At 42.0% G+C, this 13,440-nt stretch overlaps 1 protein-coding gene across 1 annotated transcript; it reads right to left on the reverse strand.

The window, feature by feature from the left end:
• Positions 1–228: 228 nt before the first annotated feature.
• Positions 229–10,384, reverse strand: LOC131557428 (aldo-keto reductase family 1 member B1-like). Its single transcript, XM_058804635.1, has 10 exons — positions 10,314–10,384; positions 7,093–7,260; positions 5,717–5,833; positions 5,184–5,261; positions 3,683–3,805; positions 3,365–3,471; positions 2,514–2,595; positions 1,959–2,042; positions 1,476–1,558; positions 229–687 (listed from the first exon to the last, which is right to left on the reverse strand). The coding sequence occupies exons 1-10, from the start codon at positions 10,377–10,379 to the stop codon at positions 648–650; spliced, it is 948 nt and encodes a 315-aa protein (XP_058660618.1). The 5' UTR covers positions 10,380–10,384; the 3' UTR covers positions 229–647.
• Between the last annotated feature and the right edge of the window lie 3,056 nt (positions 10,385–13,440).

Raw genomic sequence — 13,440 nt, forward strand, 5'->3', positions numbered from 1 at the left:
CTCTTGCAGATACTATAAACCAAACATACAAATCTCCTAGTAGTTTATTAGTTTTTAGCAGTTCATAAATAGGAAACCCCATTAAGAGCTCCTGAATCATAATTCAGCAGTGTCCACTAAAGAGCTTTTTTTGGTTTGTTACACTGCAATTACTGAACTCAGCATCTCAAGCAGCATGTCATGTCATTGAGATCCTCTGATGTTAAATGGATTGTCTTGTACTGATAGTTAAAAGATAGTAAATTTATTGATCTTTTGTCCAAAAGTAGAACTAATCAGACAATTTAAATTTTCTCTAAACTTAGTCAGATTTATAGTTAAGACAAAAAATGATTTTCCCTAATCCCAATTTGTGGCTTTATTAAACTTCATTATAATTACTACATTAAGAGAGAATATAGATTTTGCTGCAACTGAAAATTGTGTTAAAACAGCAGATAAAGGACTGATACAACTGGTTGATACAAAGGAAGCAAATGTATCCATGTTCAAAGATGACTCTTCAGAATATCTGTGAGTTACCTTCTCCCATTTTTTTAATACATATTCCCCTTCTATCTATGAATTAATGCACAAAGTATTGCAAGTTGCTTGAAATAACAATAAATGGTCTGGATCCCCCAGAAGATCTGAAGCTGATGTCTCTGTCAGTCTTCTAAAAAAGGATAGTCCTTGTGATTTTTGCATCTAGAAAAAGAGAGCATGATTAGAACATTTTAAGGATATTGTTTAGAGAAAAGGTTTTTTTTTCCCCTGGTAAAAGAACTGAAACTGAACTACATTAAAAACACATTGTCTCCTTATCCTGGGCAGGGAAAGTGAATTCTCTGTAACATTTGCATGTATCAGTGACCTTCTCAAAGGATAATGTATCTTATGCTCAGCTGAAATTGCCAAAATTCCCTGAGATATTAAACCTTTGTCTTGGAAACTCCCAAGGGTGCTGTTAGACAAGTGGGTAACCTGGGAAAACTGAATAAAATGCAGGTCTTGGTGAGTCTGTAACCATTCTGTTATCTAGATAACATTGGCAGGAGTACATAGGCACTGCTCTTCCCTTCAAAAAAAACCCTACAACTCTCATTCTTAAAATGGAATTTATTTACTCTGACTGTCCCTTATGTAAAGGAGCCAAAGAAAATGGAGGGGGGAAATGGCTGCTTATTTATTTTTGGAATTTCCAGCTGATTTTAATTTTCAGGCAGCAGTTTGGTATGCATCCAGTACAGGACATCTTAGGAACATTGTGCCTGCAGAAATCCCAGTGTTCCCAACCTGGACAGGATGGGCAATACTCTGATTAACCCAAGGGTGAGATTCCAGCAGATGTGACCAGCTGTTGGCTGAGCCTCCCTCTCTTTTTATTTTTAAGGGGCTATCAGATAGTGTCTGTTAAGAGGATATCTAAGAGATAATCCAAGCTATCCAGGGGAAATCCAGCCCTGGTGCAGCCTGCAGCAGGAGGAGGTACTCACTGGGTTAACGCACAGATGCGATAGCGCTTCGTGAAACCAAGGAGGGTCTCCATCTCCTCTGCACTCAGCTCAAAGTCAAACACCTGCATCAAGGTCCCAGACAGCTGGGTTACTTCAGTTTGCAGTGAGACAAGGAAGTTTATGTGCAGAAAGAAGAGCAGAAGCAGGCTGAAGCACTAGGAGATGTGCAGGGGACACACGTGTAGGGAGAGCAATAAATAAATGTGTAAGGTTACAGTGTGGTGGGCTCTGCCTGCAGCAAAACTGTACCACAAGGTGGAAGAGTTTGGCTCTTACCTGATGTGTTCTAACTCCTTACTTTTCAAAGTGACTTTTTGCATTCATAAAGAAGTAATAATCTATGTGGGATCTGACAAAGGTTTTGGCAGCTCTAAGTTTGAGGGGTGGTTTGTACCATTGGCAGAGTGGGGTTTTTCCTGTGTAGTTCAACACCATTAATGACTCTGTAAGGTGCCCTCTTACCTTAAAGTTTTCTTCAATACGCTGTGGAGTGACAGATTTGGGAATGACACTGACATTTCTTTGGATTTGGAGCCGGATAAGCACCTGCAGGAGCACACAGGGAATTTACAGATGAGAAGTGCTGCCTGTCTTGTGAAAGCTGAAAAGCAAAGGTGTCTGCATGGTCACACAGAGCAGTTCTGCTGATAACCAGAGGGCTCACAGAGGAGAAGTGCTACCTAAACCCTTCCTAATTACTGCATGAGCTCATTAAATCCTCACCCATCTCTGAGGCTGAGATGACAACAAGGGAGTGCATTGAGCAAGAGCTCAGGATTGGCAGGATGCTGTGTGGAGAGGCAGCCAGTGCCAGTTAAAGCCCAAAGCCACTGCCAATCTTCTGTCCATCACTGAAACTGAGGTAGAGAGACTGTTTTTCTAAAGCATTAAACTGTGTACAGGATACAGCTGGAATTCCATATTATTATTATTCCATAATTCCTCTGTAAGCAGTTACTTTAGCACAAGTGGGAAGAATACATGTCAGCAGGGAAAACAGCTCTGAGCAGTATTAACCTGAGCTGGGGTTTTGTTGTGCTTGAGTGCAATTTGCTTAATTTGAGGATCATCAAGGAGAGAAATATGGTCAGGCTTGGACCTGTAAAAATAAAAAAACCAGGCTTCAGTAGTTGAATAACCCACTCCCTCTCCCTCAAGCCCTGTATCATAAGAATATTGTTTAAATTATTAAAAACCATAATCTTGCACTCTTTAATTTAGTATCTTGTTACTTCAGTTCCTGCCTTCATTCTTCCCTTTTATAACAAGGGAGCACATGAGAAGAGGCCTGTAGTTTCTAGTAAAAACAGGTCATATAACACATTTATGTCCAGCCTGAGATCAAGCTGGAAATCTCTTTGATCCAGATCCCAGGAATTTCATCTTGTCCTTTACAAGCACAGCTGCTCTGGCAAAAGCCCTGTCCCAGGTCAGAGAAAGCCATGAGGATGGGAGTAAAAGCAAAATTTCTGCAACTTCCCCATTTACAAACTTAATCCCTTTGTCTCAGCAGGACTGCAAAGTTGCTATTTTCATAAGCATCTGCTGCTTTGGTTTTTTGTTTGGTTTGTTGTGGGTGTTTTATTTTTTTTTAGTTCAGAAATTCTCCTACATGTTTAATAAGCTCAGCAAAACTCAGTTAAGAATTCTCTTCTCTGCTTTCATCAACCAATTGATCATTTTTCTTCAAAATATGAAACTGGTGGACTGAATATCACAATAAGTGTGAGGTTTCTGTGGGTGTGATTTTTAATTAATTAGTGAGTCCTTTTTTAATTACAGTAGTTTTTCTCAGAGGTTTCATCCTAAGACTGGTTTACTGCATTGACTTCAGTCTACATCTAAGAAATCTCACAAAACATTCTTACCCTGGCCAGTTGGGTGCTCCAAGGGGACAGTATGCCGTCACAGAGATCCCTTTGGCTTGGCAAAACTTAATCAGCTCTTTCTGAGGAAGATAGGGGTGGCTCTCAATCTCAAAAAAAAAAAAAAGAAAAAAAATTATCTTTCACCTCTCAAAAGCAGAAGGTACTTCAAGGTTTAGCATCACTGTGCCACATCAGCTTTGAAAATGTGATTCTTTTTGCAGGTGTCGGGTTTTTAAGGGATTTTTAAGAAATGTTCCATCCAGTGCAACAGCCCAGACAGGTGTGATGTCCGTGCTGAGGAGCTGCAGGACAATTTACCTGGTTGTTTGCAGGTTTGTGTCTTAAGCCTGGTTTGCCCAGGAGCTGATTGATCTGTTTTTGGTTGAAGTTGGAGACTCCAATAGCCTTCACCATTCCCACATCCACGAGCTCTTCCATAGCCTAGAAACACCACAGAACCACAATTCCTATCAAGTTCTTTCATTTTTATATGGAAAAAAATGCCCACACAAAAACTTGAGCGGTAAAAATCATCCTGTGCTGTGAGAACAGTACCTGAACAGTGGGGCTCTGGTCAGACTCAGATCTCACATTCTGTGTCACCATACAGATACATAACAGCAATATTCACACAACCCCTAAACTATTATTATTGTTGTTGTTGTTGTTGTTGTTATTTCAGTAAAATACTACTATTTTGAAATACTATCCCAGGCAAACCTTCAGACACATGGAAGAGATTATTTTAGAGTAATTCCTCAGCTAACCAAATAATCATCCCATAATAAAAAGCACCTTCTTTGGGACAGAGCAGCTCAACAAGGAGCTGTCACAAGACATCTGGAACAGGATGGATACTGGTGATCAACACTGATTAATTTCCCAAGAGAGATGTACCATTTAGCAGCTGGATTATAGGATAAGCAGCACTGTGTTCCCCCTCCATCACCTATTTTCTTTCACCCTAATGAGCAATAAAACAGCCAGACAGCCCTAATTAGATTGTCACATCCAGCAGAAAAGAATTGGGGAAATAATCTGCTAGCAGCCTTTAGAGCAGAAGATACCCTTGTTCCAAAGCAGAAATAATTTTACTTTAAAGTTGCTGTCATAAGCAGCAGCCTGAAATGTCCACTTTTTTCCCTCAAATAAACAACAAAAATGTGCATTATTCTTCACCTGACAGAAGGCAAAAAGCAGCAGTGAATTCTTGTGACTCTGGTGAGTTTCTTACCTGCTTTTGGCCTGGCTGTGCTGAGCACACGGGAGTGGAAGGGAAAGGAAGCCCAAAGTCTCAGCCAAGCAGGAATTGGAATTCGCAGCCAAGCCTGGCCTCCCAGGCAGCCTGTGCTGCTCACAGAGCTTAGCAAAGGACTTTGGCCAAGTCCCTCTCCTTCCAGAGACAGAAATCTGGGTGCTGTGGTACACTGGCACAGGCATGTTGGCTTTGCCGGGGTCTGGAGAGCTCAGGCGCCACAAGAGATGAGCATGGCTACAACTAAAGCCACCAGAAATTGCCCAGAGTGGGGTAGGGATGTGAGAGACAGCCTTTGTTAGCTCAAGCCACTGCAGGGTGCACACAGAGTCAAAGATTTCCTCTTGTCATGCCAACCCAGTCAGTTCAGTAAGCAGTAGATATAAAAATACCTAAATTTTGGCACACTGACACAAAAAGGAGCCCAAGGACGCAGAGAAATCAGCAATCTCAAATACTTGATGTTAGAAATTCTCTCAGAACAATTCCCACAGTGGAAAGCTTAGAGTTTTCAGGCTGTTATTTCAAACTAGCAAGATATTTTTGGCCTGTAAATGAATGTACCTCCCACGTATCCAGAAAATCTGTATTGCTGGGAATGATCATTCCGTTTCCATCTGCAGGAAATATCTCCTCTCCTGCCTAGCAGCACAAAAGGAAAAGCAACACGAAGGTCAGCTGAATTATAAATACTTCAAGAAATCATTTAGAAATTTGGGCAAGCGAGTGGAGCTGGAGACACTGAGCTGGATATCCTGAATTATGTTTGTGGTGGGGTGAGACATGGCTGAAAGGACCAGCCTGTATCAACAGAGAAATCCTCAGGAAAATCTGTCCCTTGAGACTCTGTCCTGCAGGCACTTCTGTGTGCCTCAGGTTGAGAGAAGGCCAGGGAGGTTTTGTACTACAAAACCAACCTAATTTAAGCAGCCATGACCTTTCCTTTCCTCCTGGGCTCTCCCTGCAGAAATTTATCATTATGTCCTAATGAGATTTACCCACACTCCTCATTGGAGAAGACTAAAGAGATGTCTGGTCCCAAAGGCAAAAGGGGCAGAGCCCTGACAGACGGATCCTAGGATTTAAAGTTGCAATACCTTGAATCCCATGGGGCAGTGCATCAGGTAGAGATCCAGATAATCCAGCTGGAGGGCAGCAAGTGTTTTCTGGCACGCCTCCTTCACCAGGGACCTCTCGTGGAAGGTGGACCACAGCTGTGGGCAAACACAAGCCTGGGAGCTGCTCTGCTGCCCTCACAGTGCCAGAGCATCCCTGGCAGGCAAACACAGGGCACAGAGGCAGCTCAGGGTGTGTGTGGCACAGCTTCTCACCTTGAGGAGGTGCCACTTGAGGCACCTCAATTTATTTGTGGCACTGTTAAGTAACTAAAATGAGAATGAGATACTCTGAAATTCCATCAATTATTGCAACAATTAAAACAAAGAAAATAAGTGAACCTGGTGAAAATCGACCCACCAGCTTCCAGCAGATAGAAGTTACTTTATTTTTCCTACCATTGTTGCTGGGGGAAAAAACAAAACAAAGCATAACATACAGGAGCTGACAGGCTGAGGCCGGCAGCGCAGCAGGAGTGACCACAAAAACAATAGCCCTGCTTCCTATCCCAGAGGCCACCAGGAGCACGGCCTCAGTTCCTGTCTCCATGGCTGACAATGGACATGGACTACAAAAAAACCCCTCTCAAACCCAGCCTTTTGTTTCTCAGGGGGTGACCTATTCCTTCCCCTCACCATCCACTGATTGCTCTGCCCTGACAGAGGAGGTAATTCCCAGCTTCATCCCTGGTGTTGGGATGACCCTGAGGTGCTGCAAAGTCTCTTTTTCCCAGCCCCAAGACTGAAGAAGAAGACAGGATTCCTTGGCTCTCATTCTAAAGGTTGTTTCTTTTCTCTTATCTACAATATTCTTTCTCCAACCCACTGAGGTCTGTCCAGCAGGTTGGTTTGTGGCACGCTGACTGTCCTTGGTGTTATCTTTTTATACTAAAAACTACCTGTACTTTATTTACAATAATTCCCAATACCTATCACCTATGTCAGACAGTCTGTCTCTGCTCTAAACCAATCTAAAAATGTCACCATCACACAGAAGATGAAGGACAAGAAGAAGAAGGAGAAAGACTGGACACACTCAGATTCCTCCATCTTGCCTCCTGAACCCCCATTCTAAAAACCCAAAATTCTACTTTTTCACCCTGTGACAAATTCACTATCATTCTACTCAAACCCTTGTGCCTTGTTAATCTTCACACAAAGCTGCTAATTGTTTCCGTGGGCTAAAATCCAAGGCACAGGTGTTTGTGACTCCGTGCCAAGGTCTCTGAGCCCCTGCCAGGGTCTCAAGCCCTCCAGGGCAGTCAGAGGAATGTCCTGGGTTCCAACACATCCCATGGCACTTTCCGTGGTGGGACTTTGAGCTTGGCCCCACGTGAGAGCCATCTCCAAGGACACACCTTGCTGACCACGAAGAGCTCCTCTCTCCGCACCACGCCCTGCTCCATTTTGTGCCGCAGCGCGTCCCCGATCTCGCTCTCGTTCTGGTACATGTGGGCACAGTCCAGGTGCCGGTACCCCACGTCGATGGCAAACTCCACTGCATCCCTGGCTGCCCCCTGCAGAGACTGAAACCACGAGAGAAAACAGTGATTTGCTAAATAGCAGATTAAGAGCTTTGCTATTCTGAAAATCTGGCAATTTTAAGCTCCTAGAATAATGAGATATTCCAGCTGTGGGTTATCTGTTTGTTTGTTTGTTTGTTGTTTTTTGAGGGTTTTTTTGTTGGGGTTAGGATTGAATGTATTTGAGATTATAGTTTCCGTCTAGATTTAGGTGTTTAGTATTATTATTTATCTGTTTAGCTTTAGGTGTTTAATACTTTTATTTATGTTATAATCTCACCGTAGTGAGTTCTGTAGTCTTTTATTAGCAAGGCACAAAATGGCCTGCTAATAGCTTGCTAAAGGCTTGCTATTTCTTGTTACAAGGTCTTTTAAGACTAAACTACCTAATTAAGAAATGATACCTCAATTATTTTCTTTTTGAACCTAATAACTGTTTCCTCGAAGTCAGCACTGCAGACTTTTCTGTTCAATTACAAAATATCACCCAAACCCATGAAGAAGAAGGAAGAAGAAGGTAAAGAAGAACAACCTGGTCCTGCCCTAAAACTTCCATTTTGCTTCATATTTATTACTATATTCTAAACCTCCAAACTCTAAGTTCTCTAGCCTGTGATATTACACAGTTCTAACCAACTACACACCCATAATCCCAGTGCTATCAGTTTTGGAAGATTTCTCCACAGTCTCAGGTCAAATGCAGTGTTCTCTTGTGGGTCTGTGCCTTTAAGCACAGAAAGTTTAAAATCCTCAGCATTTAGGGTTCCAACACCAGCCTGGATCTGGCTTTCATTAGTTTTGTGGGATCAAATGGCAAAGGGAGGCACTGATGAGGTGCCTGAGCTGATCCACCCTTTTCTAAGTATTGGAAGTTCATTTTGGGACACGAGGCTACCTTGAAATAAATTCTAATTTCCCCAGAAATGAAAAGCAACTTCAGTGTGACATACTGGCGACACGAGGAAACCAATCACCTCTGGAATGTGCCCTGGCCCTGCACAAAAACAACCCAGCTCTTGCTGACACAGGACAGGGAGGCGAGGGGACTCAAAACACTACAGACAGTGCCATCTCCTGGGTAAAACACACACTTGGTGCTGGATAGCAAAACAAACCACTTCAGATTCTTGGCTTGGAGACACCGCTGAGCTGTTTGGTGACTGAATCCAGAAAATGGCACCCCAAACAGAAACAGGATTCAAAATCAGGATCACCTCCTGTGGTTATTAATTGTTGCGGTGCTGTGGGTGTCTCTAGGACGAGGTGAGAGATTAATCTGAGTTCATATTTTTTAGAAGGCTGATTATTATATTATATTACATTCTATTACATTCTATTACATTATATTATAAAACTATACTAAAGAAGGAGAAAGGAGACATTAGAAGGTTAGACAAGAATGATAATAAAAACTCGGGATGGAGAGTCCAACACAGCTGGCTGTGACTGTGCATTAATTAAAAATAATTCACATGCTGGGTAAACAATTTTTTAAATTACATTGTAGAGGAGTAAAACATGGAGAAGCTGAAGCTTCTCAGCTTCCCAGAAGAAGAAATCTTAGCAAAAGGATTTTTCAAAAAATATGACAGTAACAACCTCCTACTTTTTTTTTTTTTAATTATATCACTACTCCAAGTTTTTCCAGTCAAAGGGCATTTAGTTGGTTCACCTAAATTAATAACAACATAGAAAAAATACCACTTTTTTTCAGCACACAACAAAAGAGACTGTTGAAAGTTTTACAGGATTTCTTTGTTTGCAGTCCCTTTCCCCGTCCATCCCTCCCTGGATGTGAGCAAAGACAACAACCTGCCCTTGAGATTACATAAAGCTCTCTCATGTGAGATGTTTTCCAGAGAAAATAATCCCTTGTTTCATTTGCTCAGGTGCTCACTGAGCGCAGATTCGAGTCAGAGCTGCCAGGTAAAGGGGAGGCTGCTGTGGGAACCTTGAAACCAAAGAGCTTTAATGAAATTATCACCATGGGCCTGGGCCTTGTTTTCATTGCATAACAGAGATCATGTGTCCAAAATGTTCCTTCTACTCAGTCCTGACCAGTTTCTATTAGCAACTTGACAGGTTCCTTCAGAGAGCTCCCCCATCACAGCACTGGGCCCTAAGAGGCCCCCCCAAGGCACACTTTGGTTTTTAAAGCCTACTTGAACTACTTTAGGCTTCTTAGTGTCCCTTTGTCATCAGAAAAATAAAGGCTGAAAGGGCTAAACAAACTCACACCCGTTTGTGCACATAAAGTTAAATTCTGATTAGATCAAATGGCCCAAAAATATGGCAGGAATTTAAGATATTTTTGTGGAGACTGGAAAAGTGTTTCATGGAGCTGGGAAGTTGTGATTTGACATATTTTGTTTCCAGTCTCAGATCCAGGGAAAAGTTCACTTTCAAAAATATTTTTATCTTTCTTAAGATCAGTTTCTTAAAATTTTCAGCTCATTTCCAGACTCCTTTTACATTTATAATTCAGTATATTCTTAACCTACTCTCTCTTACCAAAAGTCCATTAGGAAATATTTGCAGGTAAAGAACGACCCAAACTGGTGCAAAGTGCTGCACTCTCATCTGCTGCCAATAAAAACAAGTTATCCTCAAGTCTCTAAGGGATTATTGTGAGTTCCCATTTCCAAAACTACTTATTGCCCCTTAAATTCCTATAGCTACACACACTCATCACAGATGACACCTACATGACATGCTGGGATGTTAACACAGTGCCGAAAGAAAGCAACAAAACAAACGAAACCAAAACAAAATAAAAATACAAAGAAAAGTTAGCTAGGCAGAAGCTTTTACTTTTGCAGCATGTAATTTTTTTTTTCCATAGCTAAGAAAAAAAATCTTGTACCTGCTCCACTCCCTCCACTCACCCCTAAGATTTCCTGAAGGCTGGGAATAAATCCCTGCATTACCTGAGCTATTTCAAAAGGAAACGTTTCACAGGGGATTTGCTGCATTGTCCTGACCCAAAGAGGAGATTTTTTTCAGCAATCCACTGTGATGGTTCCCAGCACCCAGAGGGGCCCAGCTGCAGCAGGTACCTGCCAGGTGCCCAGTCCCAGGATGGGCATCCTCCCACCAGCGGGCAGCTCCAGGTGAGTGGCCATGGGCAGTCAGGCAAGGAGGGGCTGTGGGCCCCTGCAAAGCCTTTTAAATCAGCTTTGCCCCTCCCTCCTGCCTGCTGACTGGCTGCAGACAAGGAAAGTATGGGCAGAAGGGCTGTGTCATAAGAGGAGGCAGGGATTTTGGTTTAGCTCACCTTTTGAAGAACTTAAAAACTGGTTGCAGACTCCTCATGAATTTATTGACTGAGCTCATCATGGCAATTTTGGCAATTTTCCATTGGTGGGGGTTGCAGGTTTTTGTAAACCTCACAGTCTCTGCTTTTCTGCAGGAAATGTGGTATTTGGGGAGGTGGCACATGCCCCAAAACCATTTCTCATCTCACCTGTTCTGAACACATCACCAGAAAATGCTGGAGAGCTGCTTGTCTCAGGAAGAAGCAGCAACCTGTCCACAGGAGGAATAATTTTTTAAAAATTCCCAATATATCTTTATCCCCACAGCATCAAGCATGTATGTTTTTATACCTTTTTATATTGCTTTTATATATATATTTGATCTCAAGGCTCCCCATAGCTTTTGCTCTCAGCCACTATATGATAAGTGGTCACTCCAGAACTCTTTTAATTTTATTTCTGGCTTATTTCAAAAAGATCAAGTCTGTTGGCCTGAATTCTGCAATAAAAGCAGGGTCTAGCCAGCAATTGCAGTGCTCAGAGCTGCTAGGTTAAGATTTCATTCCCCTACATGGATTTTCTCCTGATTTGTGAGAAAAGGGGATGATGTAGAGGAGAGATCTGTGATGACCATGACTCTGAGTCATTGTTTCCCTGTCCTTCAGTGATTTTGTAAATTACATATTGACGTTTTAGAAATTAATACCTTTGTGAGACATTTATTAGATGTATTTACTTTTTTTCCCCCTGGTTTTCTGTGCATTTCTTGAAGGAATATCTGAATCTGAGGAAGAGCCTGTCAGGGATGGAGCAGAGGATGTGTAATTTGCTACTGCATGGTAATCCTAAACCAAACAAAAAAGGGAAATGAGGATTTACCAGGACCTGCAATAATCCCTCCATACACATCCTCTTGCCTTTATCTGGCTTTTCAAAACCCTTGCCATTGGTGCTGGGCTTCATTTGCACAGTGACTCAAACACAGGGCAAATAACCCCAGCTCCTTTGCAGCAATTTTTTGGTAGAAAAGTGTTTCTGGCAGAAATGCTAAAGCTGTTTCATGTCAGCAGCGCTGGGGAGAGGTTCCCACCTCTCTCCTGTTCAGCAGCACACCAGCCCTGAACCACAGGCGCTGGGCTGAAATGAAAATAACTCCTTGGGCAGCTCATCCAGCACAAGGCTGGGCTTTGCTGTGGACACAGGGGCAGCTAAGGTGGCTTTTTGCAGAAGAAACTCAGCTCAGGCAATTTTTAAACTGGAGTTTTTGCACTGCAGTTCACTCACCCTCCCTCTCTCCCATCTCCACGTGGAAGCAATTGAAGCTTTCATGTGACAACAAACCTGAAAACAAACTCACAGTGCCTCCAGCACAAGGGTGAAGTGCCCAGATTTAGCTGGTTTTCCCTGTGTCCTGAGTTGTAAGATATGGTTTGGGGGGATATTCTGTTGTTTTGGTTTTTGTTTAGTTTTTTGCTTAGTTTTTTTTAAGGTTAAAAAATAAGGTATTTCATTTTTAACTCTAACATTTATAGACTTCCAAAAGTGACAGTGGATTGGAGGGTGACAGTGCCACCTCTCCAAGGAGACTGGACAAACCAACAGTCCATCAAATTTCTCTTCCTCCATAAAAGAATGCAAAACAATAAGCTGTTTACATAAAGGGAGTGAGAAAGTTTGTTACAAGAATGTAGACCTCAGAAGGCTTAGAAAAACTTGAAAAAAACAGGATGACAGTATTTTATTTACCATCTGTCAGATGTGGGGCAGTTATCTTCTGTTCTTTGGGCAGTTTTCTTTATCTCTTCCACAACCAATCCTCCCTCCAGGAGATCTCTGCTGTTCATGGGCCATTAATTATTAATTATCTCCTGTCCATGGCCACTGAGTGTCCCTGCATGGCTGATCCAATTCCAGCATCCCATGGGGAGATGCTCCGCCCAGGGGAGGAGCCAAGCATTCCTACCTGGATACAATCTGAGGTTTGGGACACCCCAGCAGCCTTTGCCCCCTGCATTGCCAGAGGAGCAGCTTTCTGCTGCCTTGCATTGCCAGAGGGAGCCCAGGCCCATCTGCAGCACTATTGCATTGGTATTTTTAATTTTCCTGCTAAAGAACTGTTATTCCTATCCCCATATCTTTTCCTGAGAGCCTCTTAGTTTCAAAAATTACAATAATTCAGAGAGAGTGGGTTTACATTTTCCATTTCAAGGAGGGCTCCTGCCTTCCTTAACAAAAACCTGTCTTTTCAAACCAAGACCCCATGGTTATCTTAGAGATAAACATTAACAGCAGCTTTACCCTGAATACTTGACCTTCCTAAACAGTGTTTAGGAAGAACAGATCAAGAATAAACCACAAGACTGATTTTAAGGGATGTATCCCATAATATTTTATTCAAAAAAAAACACTGATTACTTTTCATTGGAATTAAATGGGGATTTTTTTCTCAGATTGAAAAGATTCTTAAATAAATCTATGTAATTGTTTCCTTGATGGGTGACATCCCTGGAAGGTTATGATGTATTTAAGGAATTTTTTCATGAGCAGAAGTTTTTAAATTTCAAGTTATGGCTAATTAGAAATGTCAGTCTCTTATCCCATTAACTTCTCAGTTCAGCTAAGAAAAATGCAGCTTTTTTTCAGCTCCTTCACAAAGGCAAAGTGCTGGAAAAGCAAACAGAAACTTTGTTTTCTTACTCACCCATTGCAAGATGCTTTAGAAAGGGTGCAATGCATTCCTGAAGGTGAACAGGCTGAAAATTCCTCATCCTGATGGCAAATAATACACTGGGATTTTTTTTCCCACAGAATAAATAATACAAATACAGAGCTGAACAGATTAATGGACCTTGCTAATACAGTGAAATAAATACCTGCTAAACTATGAAAGAGTAATTTCACAGCTCTGCTCTAAGATTTTTCAGTTTAC

Source organism: Ammospiza caudacuta, chromosome 5, assembly GCF_027887145.1.
Source record: "Ammospiza caudacuta isolate bAmmCau1 chromosome 5, bAmmCau1.pri, whole genome shotgun sequence".
Lineage (NCBI taxonomy): Eukaryota > Metazoa > Chordata > Aves > Passeriformes > Passerellidae > Ammospiza > Ammospiza caudacuta.